This window comes from Arachis ipaensis, chromosome B5 (genome assembly GCF_059453495.1).
Source record: "Arachis ipaensis isolate K30076 ecotype BB chromosome B5, ASM5945349v1, whole genome shotgun sequence".
Taxonomy (NCBI): Eukaryota; Viridiplantae; Streptophyta; class Magnoliopsida; order Fabales; family Fabaceae; genus Arachis; species Arachis ipaensis.
This window is the reverse complement of record NC_142440.1, coordinates 932695-952246: the sequence shown is the minus strand read 5'-3', so window position 1 is coordinate 952246 and position 19552 is coordinate 932695. Positions and strand designations below refer to the sequence as shown.

Below are 19552 nucleotides of genomic sequence, written 5' to 3'. Positions count from 1 at the left end.
TTATAATTTGGTCTTGCTACACATTCAAATATTTTTGTCAATTAAATCTGATAAAATTGGCTCAAATCTAATAAAAATCACTCACACAATATGTGCATGAACCATGCACTTTTTCTTCGTATTACTCTTTCTTGTTTTTTGCATTCCTCCTCATTCTTCTTTCCGCGTTTTTTCTTCATCAGTCGTTCTTTTTGTTGTTGCTGTTGTTGCGTTTTTTATTTCTCTTCCTCTTTCTCATGGTGGTTATTACAGAATTTCTTATTTTTTTTTTCTTTGTTTATTTTTTTTGTTTTGTTTTTATTCCTGTTAAGAGTAAAAGAAGAATAATTATAAGAAGATGGAAAAAAAAAGATGATCGTAAAATAGAAGAGGAGGAGGAGTTAGAGTTTTGAATTATATAGAATTTATTAAAAAAAAGAACTGAAACTTTTTAATTATGACAATGAAAGTTTCTTAATCATGACACAAATTCTTGTTAAGATGGTGAAATGAGAATTACGAGAATATGAGATGATGATGATGATGATGAACGAGAATTTTGAATTGTGTAGAATTTATTAGAAAAATAACACCAAATTTTTTTGTCATGACACAAGAAATTTTTTAATTTTGACATCGAAATTTCTTAACCGTAACAAAAGAATTTTTTAACTAAGTTATTTTCAATTAAACGATGTTTTTTTTAACATTATTTGTTGATTGAGTGAGTTAAGGTTTTGAATTTGTAATTCTTTAAAGATTTCTTGTGTTATTTACCAAAAATTTTTGTGTCACTTCTAATTAAATGAAGTGTTTTTATATCAACGAATTGATGGTGTGTTGTTCAACTAATATATAAAAGACTTAGTCATTTTTGTATCATTTACAACAATTTGATGTGTTTTTTGAATCTAAAATATATTTAAATATAATTTGTTAGTTGAGTGAGTCGGTTTTAGACTTGTGATTTTTAAAGATTTTTTGTATTATACATCTTAAATTTCGATGTTATTTACTAAAAATTTATGTGTCATTTATAACTAAATTATGTCATTTTATTATCGTTAAACTAGTTGTGTGGTATTTAACTAAGAAAACAAAGAGATGATGATGATAATAATGAAGGAGGAGGAGAAAAGATAAGAAAGATAATAACTCAAATGAGAGAAGGAGGAGGAGGAGATAGTAGTAGTGATGGTGGTGACGACGGCGGCAATAAAGAAGGAAGAGGAGGTAAAAAAAGGAGGAGGAAAAGAAAAAAAGAAACAAAAATAATGCACGTAATAAAAAACGTATACAAAAAAGAAGAAAAAACGCATACAAAAAAAAAGAAAAAATGCATACTGTGACTTGGTTAAAAAATTACTTGGTTGTTTATCTTTTCTATTTTTATTATTAAATGGTATATTTAAGATCCATTAGTTCACAATAACTATATATGTGATGGTGCAGGGATTGATATTTTAGATATTTAGAAGAATCATCTCTTTTGGATGATAGTGTCTTTCTTTTAGAATCTTTTAAAAATATGCATGATCTTTTAGAATAAGACACTTACTTTTATTGTACTATACTTCTTCAAAATAAATCCTTAATCAAAGAAAAATTCATTTTTGCCGTAACAGATAAGATAATACTGCAACTACAGATCATACTCAGAGCTAAAAATTTTATACATCTATGGATTATATGGATTCTTCGAAAATCAATATTACAATGGTGTCTTCGAGACATTTCCATTAATATAATAATTCAAACCTCATACTCTTGTCTTAATGGTGTCTTTAGAACGTATCTAATCAAATATGAATTTTAACTTTCAATATTAATGATAAATAATTATTTTATTAAAATATTGAGAATTACAAATTCAATGTAAAAAAATTTTGGCATAATTAAAATTCATTATCTTATATCTTCTTTTTCTCAAATTTAATTAAAGTTTCATATTGATAATGTGTTATAAAATAATAAATAAAAAAGAGGAGTAAATATAGAAATAAAATACTTTTATTTATACTCTCTATTATGTGAATCTCATTACGATTAACATTTTATAATACACACTCGTTAATAATATACTCATCATATAACATTTGTAACATCACTCAAAAGTAACATAAATTGATGCTTTCAATTTATGCTTTCAATTGCTTCATGTGTATTTGTGTTTTATGATGGAGTTTCATAGTCTATTTATAGAATTTTTATGATTGCCTATGTTAATAATTTGGTCATAGTTTGATGATGATTTAAACATGGTTTTTAATGTCTACCTTTGGTAGTTTGGTGTATATGTTATACCAAGTTCGTGACATCCATTGATCTATATATTTCACAACATACATATCTATTATCAAGATGCTTTCATAATTGCCAATGAGTTATAGCTCAAATGGCATAGTCTCCCGTTACTCAATTAAGAGGTTGTGGATTCGAGTCTCCTATCTTTGGTAAAAAAAAAAAAAAAAAAAGCTTTCATAATTGTTGAAAAGATGAACCCTATACACTCCTCTCTCTAGTCCTTCCGTGATTACACTAATCTCTTCCAAAAAGAAATTAGGTAACAGAGGTCCATGTAATTTACCACAAATAAAAGGGAGTCATGATTTTTTTTTTTCCAAATCTCAAATCTCAAAGAAAGTCAATCTAGTTTGCTCTTGAAATTACAGTACAAGAACCTCCATATTAGTTGAATATAAGAAGAGAGTTCCATCCATGATGGCTAGTTGCTTATAACATCATAACCTGCCAAAATGTAACAGGCTATCCAGCATTCTTTACATTATACAATATTGTATTATACAACAGAAAAATTCAACAGGGAAAACTGATAAATTCTTTCTGGTAAAGAAGAATTAAAAATACACTAACTTTTCTTTCTTCTAGCTTCTGCTTTCCAATCTCTTCTACCCAGCAAGCCTCTATTAGGAGTTTCATTATTGACAACAACAGAAGATCCAAACTGAACTTCCCTCTCTAGCATGGATTCTGTCTTATTCCCAACAGCTAAACATGCAACCTCAGGAACACTAGTTAATGTTGAAGAATGATCAATTGATCCATTTGTATCTTGGTGCTTCAGAAGATGAACCCGCCGTGCATCCTTTTTCCAATCCCGTTTGCAATATATGCGGGTCATGAAGTTGTTGTGGTTCTCATTTGGTTGAGTCACAAAGCTGTTGTGATTCCCATTTGGTTGTAGCTCTACTTGCACTGCTGGAGTCTCTTGTACAACAAAAGGCTTCTTGGTTTCGGCTTCTAGACGCTTGCGAGCCCTGTATCTTCGTTGCCTCTCTCGATTTTTCAGACGTTGAGTCATTAAGTCGCTACGCCCTCTAGAGCGTGCTCTTTGCTCAATGGACTTCATTATGGAATTATCTTGTTTTCCAGAGACACTTTGCATGTTTTCCATTTTCAGTGTAGAGATAGCATCTGCTGTAATCAAGATAAAAAATGATAGGATCAGCAAATCGTTTCCATGGCATTCCTGCCTTGATTCAAGCATCTCATGTTTCACATTAGAACATGTTACCTTTCAAGACTTTTAAATCCCTTTAGGCTTTAGTAACTTCTCCAATATCACCATTGATCACATTATTATTTAACCAACGAAACAACATTTTAATAGAGTGAATCGAAAATAATTACTTCAAAAATTGCCTGCCCAAATTTTCAAAGAATGCATGTTATTTAAGTGCAAGAAATATATCTAACCACTTGGTTTTATTATATACATTGGTCATATAAACATAGAATAAGCACAAACAAAAACAATCATGAATACAAACTCCAGGTGTTGTAACATCTGCCCCCACTCAATTCTAATGTTGAGCCTTATTGAATTAACCAAAAAAAAGCCTCCAGTTGTTCAAAAATGAAAAATTATGAAGTCCATGATGAAAAAAAAAAAAAGAGGGAGGCTATTCTCATATCTTTCGCTTCTCTTTCAGTCCTCTTTTTAAAAATTCAATCAGTGGCCTTTCTGCTTCAGACAAGACATTCCTTAGGGTGTGTATGCTTGTAAGTAAGATTTAAGAGAAGAGAGGGAAGAAGGCTTATACTTCCCCCAACAATTTCCATCTAATTACTTCTAGAGTTCACTCAAAGTGGAGATTTCATAACCCCACATCAGTCTATTTTAAACTCCCAAACAAGTGTCATGTTAATCCCTAATATAATTCATCTTACCCTTAACCTTACCTCTCCTTTCCTCATAACTCCCAAACACACTTCATGTCTTAATAATAACAGAGAAAAAGAATCATGCAATTTGTACTTACACTTCTGAATGATCTGAAATTTTAATTAAGAGAATTTTATGAGATCATGGAAGCATAGCAGAGGAATAAGAAAAAATAAAGCAGTGCAAGTGCAGTTGGGTGAATGTCGAATTAGAAGACTATCTCAAATTTACAACAACTAGAAAACATGGACCAGCAGAAGAGAGATTGAAAACTACAACGGCTCTAGCATGGCATGAACAAAGTGAAAAGTGAAGAGTATCAAAACAAAGATATCATATAGAATACATGTTCTGGGAAATGCAAATCCCTCTTAAGTTGTCTTACAAACAATGATGGGCTAAATGTGTCCTGATAATGTACTCTCTCATTTCCATTTTTGTTTATTACTTCAAAAATTTGGTAAATCTTTGGAATGCACCATTGATCCCACTCATTAATTTGGATCATTAATCAAGAACTTTGGATGCAATTAGCCAATTATGGAAAGTTGAAATATTCCACTCAACCAATCTTATCCTCAGAGGATTCAATACAATTAAAATGCACATCCCATGTGCCAACAAAACAATTAAATAAATGCAAGCTACATAACTGCTAATTTCCCTAATCCCCCAAAACCTTGATAAGCTCTATGAAATTTTCAATTTTTGGTTGAATTTCAGGTGTCACTTCCTATTGAGTTGTGAAAACACTCGTTTGGACAGCTTTTAGATATCTTTAGTAAAATGTAATAAACACCCATTTCAATGATCAGCAGGTTAATTATAATTATTGCAAAGCCCGGATCATAAATAACAGAAAGGAGGGTGTGAAGTGTGAACTACAGACATCTATAATGTGGCACGCTGAAGGAACAAATCAGCAATATTTTTGCATAGGAAAATAATTAGCATCTCCTTTAACAAGGAATTGACTTTAGAAAGATAGACTAAGAAATCAAGCTAAAGTTCGGAACTTCAATGAAATAAGGGGTTAATAATGAGTTAGAACAATATAGCAATCAAACCACAGAAAAATTTGAAAACAAGAGGGTGTAACATGAAAGGGTTCCTGTCATATCCTGAAATCAGTGTTTGGAGGGGGGGGGGGGGGGGGGAGAATAGAGTGGGGGAATAGTGTTGATAATTTTTTTTAACTGAAAGGTTTGAATTTTAAGTGTTTGAGAAAATGACAGAACAGAAAGGAAATTTCAGTTGGGTATACCTTGGTGGCAGCAGATCCGAACTTGTAGCGTTGTCCCTCACACAGGGAGAGAGAGAAACGATGTGCGGTTTACTCTTGATGTCGACGACAACAAGGTTTGTTCCTACAACAGAAAACAGTATATGAATGTTAAGTTTTACATATGATTTATATTATATTTAAATTTCTTCTGTAAGAAATAAACAACCGGGGTGGTGGCGCAGTTGGCTAGCGCGTAGGTCTCATAGCTATCTGAGTTATCCTGAGGTCGAGAGTTCGAGCCTCTCTCACCCCAACCACTCTTTTTGCCCATGAAAAATATTCACCATCTCACCACCGCAGATTACTGCACCGCCACCCACCACTACTAGTCTACCATTCTCCGACCGGCAACCCCATCCAAATTATTTATTTATCTAAGTATCTATCTACCCATAATAATAAGTTTTGGCAACATATGATTGTATAAGTTTTAGTCACTTCATTATATTATGTTTGTATCTATCTATCTATCCCTAATAATACAACGTCTTGGCAATATATGATTGTATAAACTTTAGTCCTTTTATATGATGTTTAATAACCACTTCTTTTTATCGTATATCATCACCATTAGTTTTTATTTTTATTTTTATTTTTTGTAAAAATGAATTTTAACATATTTATTCTACTATTTAAGTTATTATGTTACAATAAAACTAGCATGATCAAAATTCATATCTCATAAAATATTCTAACAAGTTAAAAGTATTATTTAGTTTTTAATATTTTATGTCATTTAATATTTTGGTAAATTCTTAATTTCATTTTTAATTTTAAAATATTCTATTTTATTTTTTTCTCAAATAAATATTTGATTCTATTTTTATTCTCTAATCAAAACTAAAATTTTTTTAGTAAAAATATTAAATTTTTTCTATTATTATCTTCTTCAAATTTTTTTAAATTTATTAATCTCAGGACAATTCGTTAAATTATTGAAAAATATATTTAAAAAAGGAAACATATCTCTACTCATGAATATTTTTTTTGGTGACTTCTCTACTCATGAATATGATTGAACGAATTTGATTCTTAAATTTTTAATACCATTTTGATTTTCTGTTTATTCCAATTCTAATATGTGTTTATATATATATATATATATATATATATATATATATATATTCCTCAACCAAAATCACTTGAATCTTTATTGAATCTGAAGAGTAATTTTTTTGGATAAATATTATAAGATAATTTTGGTTATTAGTTCTCATTAAATTCTAAATACTAAATAAAATAGAATATTATTGATTTTATTCTCATTAAGGTCAAAATCAATAAATCATTTTGATGTATTCCTTTTATTATTTAATCTAATTGTAAAATTACCTTCTATGTGTCAAGATATAAATCGCACACATATATATATATATATATATATTCCGACAAAATAGAATAAGAAAATAATATTTTTTTAACACTTTTTTTTATTATCTTTTTTTGTTATTTTTATTTTTAAATTACTACAACTAGTATTATGACTACTACAATTATGATTTATATTGATATTTAGAATAAAATCATAATAAAACATAATATTTTTTTAAAAGAATAATTTGACTAAAACATTAAAATAACAAAAATAAAAAATTTCAAATAAAAATAAGAGATTTAAAACTTTAAAAATAAAATTATGATTTCGTCCAAACTTTAAGGTAGCGTTTGGTGGAGAGACAGAGACGGAAAGACTGAGACCGAGAGACAGAGACTAAGAGACAGGGATTGAAATAAATCTCAGTATTCTGTTTGGTGCAAAATGGGAGACAGGAATTGAAACAAAAATGAAACTCTAATTTAATTTGCACAAATGGTAAAATTGAAATTAATTAATTGAGATAAAAGTATTTTAGGTATAAAATGTTATTAAAGTTTCAGTCTCCATCTCTAAAAATTTCAGTCCCATGTATTTCTACTTTTTTGAGGTACTGAAATACTGAAATTTTAGAGACAGAGACAGAAATTTTAGTACCAGTCTCTGAACTAACAAACACAATACTAAATCTCAGTCTCTGTCTCAGTATCTCAAAACAAACGCTACCTAAGAATTTGACTGTTTCAAGTTACCAAAAACTTTTTTAGAGGAGCTTCACAGATTAATGATAAAATTCTAGAGAATCTAAAGACAGGATGAAAGAAAATTCCAATGGATCGGCGGAGATACAGTGAGCAGAGACAAAGACTCAAGGGGAATGGGATTGTAGAAATGAACATTTGTTGTATGTTAGACAACTTTTGAACAAAGATGGAAACTAGAATATGCAATTCATTAACGAAAGTTTTAGTGAAAATGTAGTGCAACAGATTCTTCAAACGCAAATAGTAGAAGGGAAAAACACTATCTCTTGGATTTATAATAGTTCTGGTGCTTACATAGTTAATTCAGGATACAAGGTGATTTTTCTTTTTTACCTCCAACAGATCAGCTCTATGAACAGTTTAGGGAGAAAAAGGTCTAGAAACAGCTATGGAGTTTGAGGTGCAGTCCAAAAATTAAAACTTTCATTTAGAAGTTGACCCATGATGGCACTAGCACTGAGAGAAAGGCTCCAGTGACGATTTTATTTTCTTTTTCAAAAAATAATATTTTTTATTTAATCGGATTTTACCATGTTTGACCAGACAAATTTGAACTGAATTTTATTAAATTTGATCAGTTTTTATTGGATTTGATTAAATTTAAATAGATTAATTACTTGACTTGTTCTAAATAATGACCCGATCTAAATTATGATAACTAAATTTTTGATTTAACTCATCAGATCAGACCAAATTTGATAACTATACCTTATAATGGAATTTTTTATTTGTTCCTTTCATGTTTGGACTGACGAGGTTATATGTGTAAATACTTAGTTTTTTTTTTATCTCTCAAAATACTTAGTTACATGTGTAAATAATTAATTCGTTGGGAATCAGAATTTTATTTAAGAATTTGTGTTTGTTAATAAATTATTATATACACAATTTATTTAAACAAACTAGAAATAAACTAGTGAGTTAATAACCAGATAAATCCAACTTGACTTTAAATATTTAGCCTTTTATGCAATAAAAATTAACACCTTTGATAAAAAAAAAAACATAATGGAAACTTTTTTTTTTTTGTTTCTCACGGTATCCCCCTCAACCCGGCAAGTCAAGGATTAATCTGTCGCAATACTGAGCTCCATTTAAGGGTTTGTCGCTGGCCAATGGATTGCTGCATGCACAAGACGGAATTCGAACACCGACACTTGCTTAAGCGGACTAGTGAACTAATTACTAGACCAACCCAACTTGGTTAACCGAATGAAAACTTTATTCTACATCTTTACCCACTCAAAATGATAAAATAAAATGGGCATTTAGCCCACGGGAAATAAGTTAACACATGTTGATGGAGTGGACAACCGAACAAAAATAGACTAACATAAAATTATTATAACAAAATAATTAATAATTTCTTATCACAGAGGCACGAGAATTGGTTTTGCTAAAAAAAAAATAAAAAAAATTCGTTAAGTCCAAATCTTGGCGCTTAACCGTGGTGACCCAGGAAGGAGTAGTTTATTGGAAAATGGGAATCCGCCCCCAAAATATTGTCAATTCAAGTTCCCACCACCGCCATCAGCATGGACCCTAATCCAATGGCAACTGCTGACTAAAAACCCGTTATTTTCTTCTCATTAATTTATTCATTTCCCCAATTCACCACTTTCCCCAACTTGTTTCTCTTCTCTGCCCCCAAACTTGATTTAGGGTTTGGGTATCCCGCCCCCCCTCCCCTCCTCCTTCCTTCTCTCTCTCCACACTCAACGACTTCGTCGCAGTTCCTCAATAACCTTTTCGATTCCCTCAGAAGTCGTAGTCCCTGCAGCTCAAAGTTTCAATTTTTCTCAATCCCCTTTCCGGCTCTTCTCCTTTTCAGAAACCCTAAGTTCTCATTATTGATTTATTTCGCGTTGGATATCTTGGATTGTTGATCTGATCGGCTTGCATTCGTGTTGAGGAGAATTCTTTCGGATTGTTCGATTGGCGAATTCTGGTGGAGCTGGGATAAAAAGGGTATGTTTTCTGCTTCTTATCTCGGCTCTAGGGTTAATTTCGGTGGTGTTGCTGGGATTGACCTTTATGTTGCCTCTGTGAAAAGGAGTCGTAGTTGAATTAAGATTCAAATCAGAAAAATTATGCATGTTTGGTTTCTGAGTTAGGATTTGCTTAAATTTCAATCTTCAAGGATGCTTATATTTCAGCTCAAGCTTGGTTTGTTGAGGTAGTGTATTGGAATTGTTTAAGTTTAGGAGATTCCTTAGGTTGGTTTGTGACATAGTTTGTGTTTTTGTTCGAATTTTGAATTGTTGGGTGTACTTTGGAAGTTTAAGAATTGTGTTGTGTTTCTGGAAGGGAAAAACAAGTGATAAATTTTTCTATTGGAGTGTGTTTTGGGGTTTGTATCTACAAATGGATAACTCCAAAAACAGGCTTAATGATAGTTTGGGTGTGAATAAGATTGGGAAAAATATAAGAAAGAGCCCTTTACACCAGCCCAATTTTGGAAATAATGCTGCTAGACAACAGCCACAGCCTCAGGTTTACAACATAAGCAAGAATGATTTTCGCGACATTGTTCAGCAGCTTACTGGATCGCCATCACAAGAACCTCCACTTAGACCTCCACCAAACAATCCACCAAAACCGCAGAGTATGCGACTGCAGAAAATTAGGCCTCCCCCATTAGGACCAATTGCTCGGCCTCGCCACTCTCCACCAATGTCAGCTCCCACAGCCCCTCCTCCAATTCCTTATAGTAGTGCCATGCCTAGACCACCTCAGTTTGGACAGCCGTCACGCTCCCCTTTGCCACCATTTACACCAGTTGATATATGGACTAACACAGCTGAGTCTCCTATCTCAGCTTACATGCGTTACCTTCAAACTTCAATAATGGATCCAGGTCCAAGGGGTAATCAAGTTCACCCTCAACCGTATCGACACCCACAACTGCCTCCACTCCCTCAACCACAAGTATCGGGAAATGGTCGGCCTCCACCACCTTCATCCGGTTTGCTTCCTAATCCTCCCATGCCAGTGGTTCCTTCTCCAAGATTAAATGGTCCTGTTCCACCAAAAAATGCCACTAACCCTCCAGTGCCTAGCTTTCCTTCTTCACATCCACAAGCAAATGGACCTCCGCTTCTACCTTCTCCAACCGCACAATTCCTCCTGCCTTCTCCAACTGGTTTCCTAAATTTGCTATCACCTCCCCCTCGGTCTCCTTATCTACCTCTGTCGCCCGGAATTCAGTTTCCATCTCCTCTTACACCCAATTTTCCTTTCTCACCAATGGCACAATCTGGGATTTTAGGTCCTGGTCCTCAACCTCCACCTTCTCCAGGTTTTATGTATCCGTTATCTCCTTCAGGATTTTTCCCCATTGCAAGTCCTAGGTGGAGAGATTACTAGCTTCTCATTTTGTGTTTAAATGTTTTATTGGGATGCGTCCTTCTAACTGGACTGAACTTAGTCTTGTTCATTGCCACGCAATGTACAATCAAGTTGTAAGAGCACTTTTTGGCTTTTTGTAGTGTTAATTTCACATTCCTTTGTTCATAACCAATGGCTGCAATCCTTTTACTTTGACAAGCGTTACATTAGGTAAAATATTGAACTTCAGACAACTCAATCGGACAGTTGGATGGGAGCTGTAAGATGGAAGACTAATCTGTAACATGAAGGGAATAGGATTACAGTAAATATCTATTATGTAGATTAGGTCATGTTCTTTTGTAATATAATGGATTACACCTTGAAGTGCATAGTGAATTTCATGTTAAGTTTATATAGAAGTTGTTTTAAATACTTGTCTTAGTGTATTATCATATAAATGATAATTGCTTTGGCATTTTTCTATATTTCTTATCAGAACTGGTTCCCTATCTTTATTCACTGGCTTTTTTTCCAGAAAATCTTTATTTAGTGGCTATTTTCAAAGATTTCCTCAGGTGCCTGTTCTGCTGGATATAGCCGTAAAAAGGTTCGGATTTTTTATTTAGGCTGTGTTTATTTCTAATAGATTACCTTATTGCTGCAACTAGCACATTCCTTTCAGTGATTAGGTTGTGATTTGTTTTATATATTTACTGAGGAGTCTTTGATCCAAATCCTCTAAATTGTGTCCCAGAGGGGTTCCTTTGATTTATGTTATAATGATAATGATGCCTGTCTGACCAAAGGAAGGTTCTTGTATTGCTATGAACTTTTCTTAGAATGTCTCAAAATTGAAGTTTAATAATTGTTGTTTAATATATATATATACTATGCAAGTGTACATTCAGAAATCAAAAGAGAAAATGCACTCAATCTATATGACCTTAAGGTGGCGGAAAAAAAAATACAAATAACATTTTTTAAGATATATTGGAATGCTTAAAAATTGAAGTTATTTTGATAATTTTTATTTGAATAATCGTTTTTTTAAATAATCAATTATGTGAAAATCAATTTATGTTTGAAATATTAGCCGAAAAGTGATTTTAAGATGATGTATGAGTAAATTATCATTTTTACTCATTAATACTTAGCAAGCTCAAAAGTTTATTTACGAATAAACAAAATTGATTTTGTGCACATGAATCAAACTAAACTTAAAATATATAATCAGTTGGTGATGACGAAAGACGACTTAACAACAATATATATGATTTATGAACGAAGGTGTGTGGGGGTTTTGTCTTGATGATAAAAAATAGAGAAAACGTAAAGGCTATTAATGTTTATATAAAAGATAAATTTAATTATTTTTTAAACAAATTATTTAGCAATAATTTTCATGTAAGTTTTTTTTATTAATTAATCAGTGTTAATGCTTCTTAAGAAGTTAAATAATAGTTAAACTTTGAAAAAAAAAGAGTTAAATAAGTTTTTATTTTTTTTTATAAAATATGCATAATGTAGACAAAAATCGAAAATGTATATTTTAGTCAATAATATATTTATCTTATTGAAATAATGTAATTATAAAAATTTAAAAATATTTATATGAATTTTGTATTTATGTAATACTAGAAACATAAAAAAATTAATGAATTTAAAAAAGATTAATGATTAGTGTTCTTTAATTTCAAGTATTAAAATGAGTCACAAGTGAAAATTTAATGATCAATTTAAATTATTTACAATAATAATGTATTAGTGATACTTGGATAAACTATATTATAACACGTGGCAATATGTCTACGTCAATATGTCAATATATCACTAAGGCCCATTTGGTTCATGTCCGTGTTCACTAGAGATATGGACAAAGTGGTACGTATATACCGTTTGTTTGTTGAAACACAATTTTAATGAATCCAGTTACACACACACATATATATATATATATTGAGATACAAATTTTTTCAATTCTATTCCTGATTATTTTTTAAAATTTCAATTTTATCCTTTACCCTAATCCTTATAGTTCTCCCTCTTCTTCTCCAGTTCATTCTACTTTCCTACCTTCATTTTACCTTTGTCTTCTCCTTCCATCATTGTCGCCGCCATCACTATCAGTGTCGCCACTGCCTCCCTTCTTTGTCCGCCTTTCCTCCTATCTTCTGCATTTTCTCCCATCTCTTCCTCCACCATCACCGTCGTCATGCCACCTCCAAATTTGCCTTGACCCGCCTCTCTTCTCCGTTGCTCGTGCTGATGCCTCTGTTGCCTCGCCTTACCTTCAGATCTACCTTCACCCGTCTTTCTTTCTCCTTAGCTCGCGCCGACGCCTCCGTCGCCTCTCCTTGCATATAGATCTATTTTCACTGCCTCTATATCTATTTTTTAGATTGTGCTTGCTTCCTGTATTTTTTTTAAGTTGTCCATTATTCTTTCTCATAAGATATATTATGTTTAAGTTTCTTTTTTTTTTTTGTCTGAATTTCTTTCTCAATTTTTTTTATATATAAAAAAATTATTGATTTAATTATTGGATTAAAGTTTTTTATGATAATTCATAGTTATTTAGATTGCGGTTGAAAAATTAATGGCATTGATGGTAGAAAGCAATGCTAGTAGTGGTGTTAGAGTGAATACAACACAGGGATAAATATGATATTTGGTTTAGATTAATGTGTCTTGTACGTCATCACTAAACATAATTAAAAAAATTATGTATTTTGTGTCTATATCTTACTGTGTATTTGTATTTCTGTCTGTGTCAAAAAAACACTATTCAAACACTGCTTAAGAGACACTTTATCACTTTATTTTATGTGGTCAAACACGTGACACTAATAATTTACATAACATGCCACATCAATATGACATTAACGAAAATTATTTGAGGGATTAACGTAAAAATAAAATATTTTAAAAATGGAACGAAATAAAATATTTAAAGTAAAAATAAAATATTTTTAAAATTAAAAATAAAATTAAAATTTAACTAAAATGTTAAGAATTAAAATAATATTTTATCAATAAATAAATGGCACACCAAAACTTGACTGTAGTGAAATTGATTGCCATCGAGAGTGATGCAATAATTAGAATCTCAACAAAATTCCTAATAAAAAGGAGTGGTCAATTTAATAATTTTGGGCCATGCATATATTCATTTGATTGGCCTATTGGGGAGGCCTATGGTTGCAAATTGAAATTGTGGCCACTACTTTTCCCAACAGTACGCACAAGAGCCAATAATAAAGAACTAAACCAAATCAAAAGAAAGAAACGGGAAAAAAAAAATGAAAATGCTTCACAATAATTTGGACTATAAAGAAAAGATTCTTTTGACACAAAGCATTTGAAGCATTTCTCACCTCTAATAAAGCTAGTGTTTGTAGCTTCTATTCCTTCTTCATTCTTTGTCCCTCTCCATTTTCAAGTGTTGCACTTTTTCGATCTCTTTAGTACCAACTTGGCAACTTGTATTGCTGTGTCGCTTTCTTCAACCTTTCTTATTGTGCGGTTTAGTGCTCTGCACGTGCTATGTTTACTACTTGCAATTGCAATTTTGGCCTATCAAAAACACATAATAACAATAAGGTTTAATTACTCTGTTAGTCCCTATAGTTTCGTGAAATTTTTATAGGGACCCAACTAAAAAAAAAAAAATTGGTACAGAAATCTAAATAAAAGAAAAAAAATGTAGGACCCAATTAAAAAAAATTTTGGTGTAAGAACTCAATTAAAAAAAAAATTTATAAGGACCTAATTAAAAATTTTGCGAAACTATAAGGACCAGTAGAGTAATTAAACCTAATAATAATAATGACATTACACATATATAATTGCAACAACTAAATGGTTTAGTGTATGTATGGTTACGTTATTTAAATTATGTTTGCATTGGGACATATCCCATCAATCCAAACCAAGAAAACTTCAAGAGAACCACATGTTTATTTCCACTGTATTTTGTCCCTCACTTATCTTTATTTCTCTTATGCATCAACGAGCAGCATACAATCATATTACATTAATACTAAAAGTTAGTCACTAATTAATCAATATATATAAAAATATATTATGTTATGTAATAATATTTTAGTATTCTTGTATCTGATTAATTTAATTTAATTTATATATAAAATAAAATTTCGAATATACATAAACACAAAATAATTAATCTAGTAACTGATAACTTATTTGAGCGTTTATTATATATATATATACAATATACTTTTGTTACGGTGGGTAACCGGAAATTAATAGGCTGAACTGATAAGGTTGGCCCAAACGTCTGGAGGAGAGGATCTCCGACTTGATTCGCGTCTGGAAGCTACCGTCCGACTTGTGTATGAAAGAATGAGGGGTGGTACCTGTAAAGACACTCCGATGCCTAAGTCAGCAAGGGGGTAAGTAGGTTTAGAGAGTATTAGAACTTAGAAATATCTGAGGGGTGTCAGTGTATTTATAATGGTGAACCAATAACCACAGTTGAAGTAGTTCATCTTTTAAGGTGGATAACCGTCTCTTTATCTTAGAAAAATTGAGATATGGCTCCTATAAGTGGACTGGGAGGTTTTAGGGGCAGTTAGTTATTTGAATAAGTATTATCGCCAGCTATCATTTGATCCCGACTTCTTTGGAGCGAGTTTGTGTTGGATCCGACTTCTTATGAGAAGGTTGATGGCAAGTGAAGGCTAATCTTTAGATTGGAGATTTTTAGTTTATTTGGACCTGAAATTTAGTATTGGGACAGTGTATGAACAACTTTATATAAATAGTAAGAATAATTTGGAAAATGTATCTTTTTGTAACGAGTAACGATAAATTTAAGTTGTTAGATCTTGTATTAATTGAAGGCTAATATAATGTTTTTTATGGAAGAATTATGTGATATTTTAGTAAATTTTAATTATGTATATCATATATAATATATATGTGAAAGGTAATGAAAAAAATATTATTTTTCTGTTAATTAAGTAAAGATTAGTCAATTATTTATTTTTTAACAAAAATATTAATCTGTTAATATTTTTTATTTTTTAAAATAAATGATAATTTCTACATACACATTTGTTATATATAACGAGGATATGAAAGAGAGTTGATATACAAGTTTTTTTTTTCCTAAAGATTCATTTTTATCATATATAATCTATAGAAAAATATTTATTAATTTTAAGAGTTGAATTTATGATATTTTAATTTTAATATAATATACTTGTCATAATTAATTAATTCAAATTTGCATTATTAAATATATTTAATTTATAAAGATATAAATTAATTAATCCATTAATGCTTATATATATATATATATATATATGGGTTTATATAATTAATCTCCTCCAAGATGCGGCCATGATTTAAAGTTACATAGCAATCACATGATCATTGTCAAGGGATGATCAACCAAAGCCCCACTTCAATAATCCATCCTCACTTATCCAAATATACAAAAGAGTTTTTCTAGTTAAACAATTTTTTAATTAATAATCAATTAATAAAGTAATAAATGGGACAAAAAGATAAGAGAGAGAGAGAGAGAGAGAAAAAAAGAAATTTAAAGAAAAATGTGAAATATTAATCAATTATTGATTGAAATAAACTAATCCGATCCCCTCTTTTCTTCTACAACGTTATATACAAACATCATATATATTATTGACAAATTTAAATTACACCAAACATTAAAAAAATGTGTATATTATGAAATCTTAATTAATTACAAGTGAAAAATACACAACTTTTTACTTTTAATTTGGTGTCCATATATATTATTCTAATATATTTATGTTACAATAATTACAGTGATTAATTTAATTTTAATAATATCAAGATATAAAAAAAGAAATATAATTTTAATTTTTTAATAATATTTACAAAACCATTATAGTTATCATTATCAATAGGCAGAATCCATATATATATAATGTTTATTAAACATTTTTAAAAGGGCTATGTTAAATAACCAATGATTTTCTTAAACAATATGAATAACATATTCTAAAATTTGTTAAATTTAAATAAAATATATTACACTCGAAATAACTCACCTGAATTTTAATATTAGAATAACCATCCGCACGCTTAATAAATTAAATATCCGATATATTCATTGTTTATTGTTTAATTAATATTTTTATTATCTACCTATACTTTTTTTTTTTTTCTAAAAATAATAAATCTCATAACAAAGAAGTCATCTTTTTAGCTGCTTTAAATATACGTGCCAAAAGGGAGGTACGTCAGAACATGGATGCCAGTTTAATCATCCAAACAAACAAAAGTTTCTCAGGAAAATAACTGTTCATGTGTTCATCTCTATCCTCAGCGATTTCAAAGGTTGCTTTTCTGATGAAGCAGCCCCACATGAACACAAATTCTTCGTTTTACTCACCCAACCCCTTACTAAGATTATTGGCTTTTAGTACACATACATCTTAATTCTTAGTTGGATACTTCAATAATATGATACGGTAAAATTAATATGATTGATTAAATATATATTTAATTAAATTATTTATAATTTATAATTATTTTCATGTGAAAATATGATCGCTGAGCTAATCACCTAATACTATATATATATATATTAATGTCTGATTTTATAATTAAATTTTGATATTTATAAAAAAATTCAAAAATATTATATATAAATAAAAAATTATTTATGTATAATTTATCTAATTTTTAATGTATATTTTTTATATTTTAATATATATTTTATACTGATAATTGATTTTAGTATACTCTTAATATAATTATAAAAAAATTTGTATTTTCATAGTATCCATTTTTTTTAGAAAATAAGCAATAATATTTATACTTTTTATATTTTTATTTTTTAATATAAAAATAAATATTTTATCTTTTGTTTTTCATTAATTTTTTAGTAGAAAATATATATAGAAAATGCACATAAAAATGATACAAAAAACATAATTAATTTTTTAAAAAATATAAAACGGTGCCAAAGAGAGGGCGTGTGTGGCCCACTAAATTCATCACCTTCATATATATGGCCCTCAGACCATAAAACTTAGAAGAAATTTTGTCCTGCTACAAAATATAAGGTATGATTATTTCTTGTGACTAATAATTGATAATTGAGTAACATGCTGCGCCAATGAACTTTGACTTATGCACCGTATTTTTTATCTATAACTAACTTAAAGGCATGCAAGTTGTTGGGTTTTTTGGTGTCATAACATGTTTCTAAATCAAATTAAATCAAATCAAATGATAACTAAAATAATTATTAGGACTTAGGAGCCTTAATTTATTTTTAATATTTAAATAAATAAAAAATTATTTTCCAAAAATATTAAAAGATAAAAATTATAATTTTTTTAATTAAAAATTAAGAGAATAGTTGAAAAAATAAATTTTTATTATTAAATATTACTGACTGTTTAACTGCTAGTATAATTAAAAATTTACTGAATTTATTATTTTTTATTTTAATTAAATTGATTTTGTATTTAATTATATCTTTTAGTACTTATTACATATTATCGAATAACAACTTATAAAACACAATATTTAATTAAATGTGTATTATACATAATAAAAATGACATTATTTTAAATTTATTATATAATATAGTACATTATTCATACACAAAAAAAACGATAAATAGATAATGTATAATTATAAACTATACTACCCATAATCATTATTTAGGCTGTTCTTACCATGATGATGATTCTCTGGACTTTCTCAGGGGTCATCGGAAGAATGTTTGTTGCTACTAGTCGATGGTGGTCGTAGCTGGTTGTCACGGTAAATTTTAGAAGGTTAGATTTAATAGTATTTGTATAATTTTTTGGAGTGTTTGAAAATGCTCTAGATGGTTCCGGAACGTTCTAGAATGTCCTAGAAAGTCCCGGAATACTCTAGAAGATTCTAGAAGACTCTGGAAGGTCATAGAGTATTCTAGAAGAGTGTGAATGTATATAGGAGTATGAAGAGTAGTATGGAAGAATCTAGAAGTATTAAAAAGTTGTAGTAGGATAGATATTTGTAATAAAGGTTCTAGATAATTAATCTGGACCGTTGATTAGATTTAATCCTAACCATCCATTAAGGAGGTGGATGGCTATAAATAGGAGGTGAGAGTTAGTGTGAGTCGTGTGTATGTGAGTCACTTATAATAAACACTTGAGTAATAGAGTGTTCTTTCTACCAAAGCTTTCTTTCTCTTGTGTTCTCGTGTTCTTAGCTTTCTTGCTAAATACTGAGGGTTAGGCTGACTTGGTCTTAGTTTAAGAGGTTGAGTAAGTCCGAGTGCCAGTACGGTAGTGTTGGAGTGTGTCCAAGGCCATGACAATTTGGCATTAGAGCAAGGTTCGAGAGAGAGCATAAGTGGTTTGTGGGTATGGCTTCTAGTGTAACCATGGAGCATTGTTGAATCTCAAAGGGGAAGGAATGCTATTCCTTTTCAATGGGGAGGTAAGAAGGTCCGTTTTTCAAGTGAGCCTAGAGGTAAGGACTCTAACTTCTTAGAAGAGAGATTTTCTATGTTGGAGAATGTTCTATCCTCTATGGATGAGCGCTTCCAAAGGATAGAACATGACAAGGAGACCCTCGAGCCTCATGTGTTGAGAGAACTAGATGCTTTCAAAGAAAGCATGCTCCAAATCGAAGAGAAGCTTGAGAATTCCTTGAAGCTATTTGAGGAAGTTCGA

The 19552-nt window shown here is 30.2% G+C and overlaps 2 protein-coding genes, 1 long non-coding RNA gene and 1 other non-coding gene across 6 annotated transcripts; 3 read left to right on the top strand and 1 right to left on the bottom strand.

Moving 5' to 3' along the window:
- Nucleotides 1-2645: 2645 nt before the first annotated feature.
- Nucleotides 2646-5566, bottom strand: LOC107642317 (FAM50A-like protein). 3 transcript variants are annotated; one of them, XM_016345627.3, is made up of 2 exons: nucleotides 5430-5566; nucleotides 2646-3414 (listed from the first exon to the last, which is right to left on the bottom strand). In XM_016345627.3, the coding sequence occupies exon 2, from the start codon at nucleotides 3392-3394 to the stop codon at nucleotides 2849-2851; it is 546 nt and encodes a 181-aa protein (XP_016201113.1). In that variant the 5' UTR covers nucleotides 3395-3414; nucleotides 5430-5566; the 3' UTR covers nucleotides 2646-2848. The 3 variants fall into 3 exon arrangements, with proteins under 3 accessions (XP_016201113.1, XP_016201114.1, XP_088342450.1); XM_016345628.3 differs by having other exon boundaries at nucleotides 2646-3417; nucleotides 5430-5525; XM_088486324.1 differs by lacking the exon at nucleotides 5430-5566 and adding an exon at nucleotides 3515-3641.
- Nucleotides 5567-5617: 51 nt separating this feature from the next.
- TRNAM-CAU (transfer RNA methionine (anticodon CAU)) lies at nucleotides 5618-5703 on the top strand. The gene is given in 2 exon segments: nucleotides 5618-5655; nucleotides 5668-5703. It is a non-coding gene; the product is annotated as a tRNA-Met (tRNA).
- A 3213-nt stretch (nucleotides 5704-8916) lies between these two features.
- On the top strand, nucleotides 8917-11722 carry LOC110271678 (uncharacterized). Its single transcript, XR_002362243.2, has 2 exons — nucleotides 8917-9497; nucleotides 11395-11722. It is a non-coding gene; the product is annotated as an uncharacterized LOC110271678 (long non-coding RNA).
- LOC107642316 (protein HAIKU1) lies at nucleotides 9491-11342 on the top strand. The gene has a single exon (XM_016345626.3). It carries the CDS (start codon nucleotides 9894-9896, stop codon nucleotides 10893-10895), a length of 1002 nt encoding a protein of 333 aa, XP_016201112.1. The 5' UTR covers nucleotides 9491-9893; the 3' UTR covers nucleotides 10896-11342.
- Nucleotides 11723-19552: the final 7830 nt, after the last annotated feature.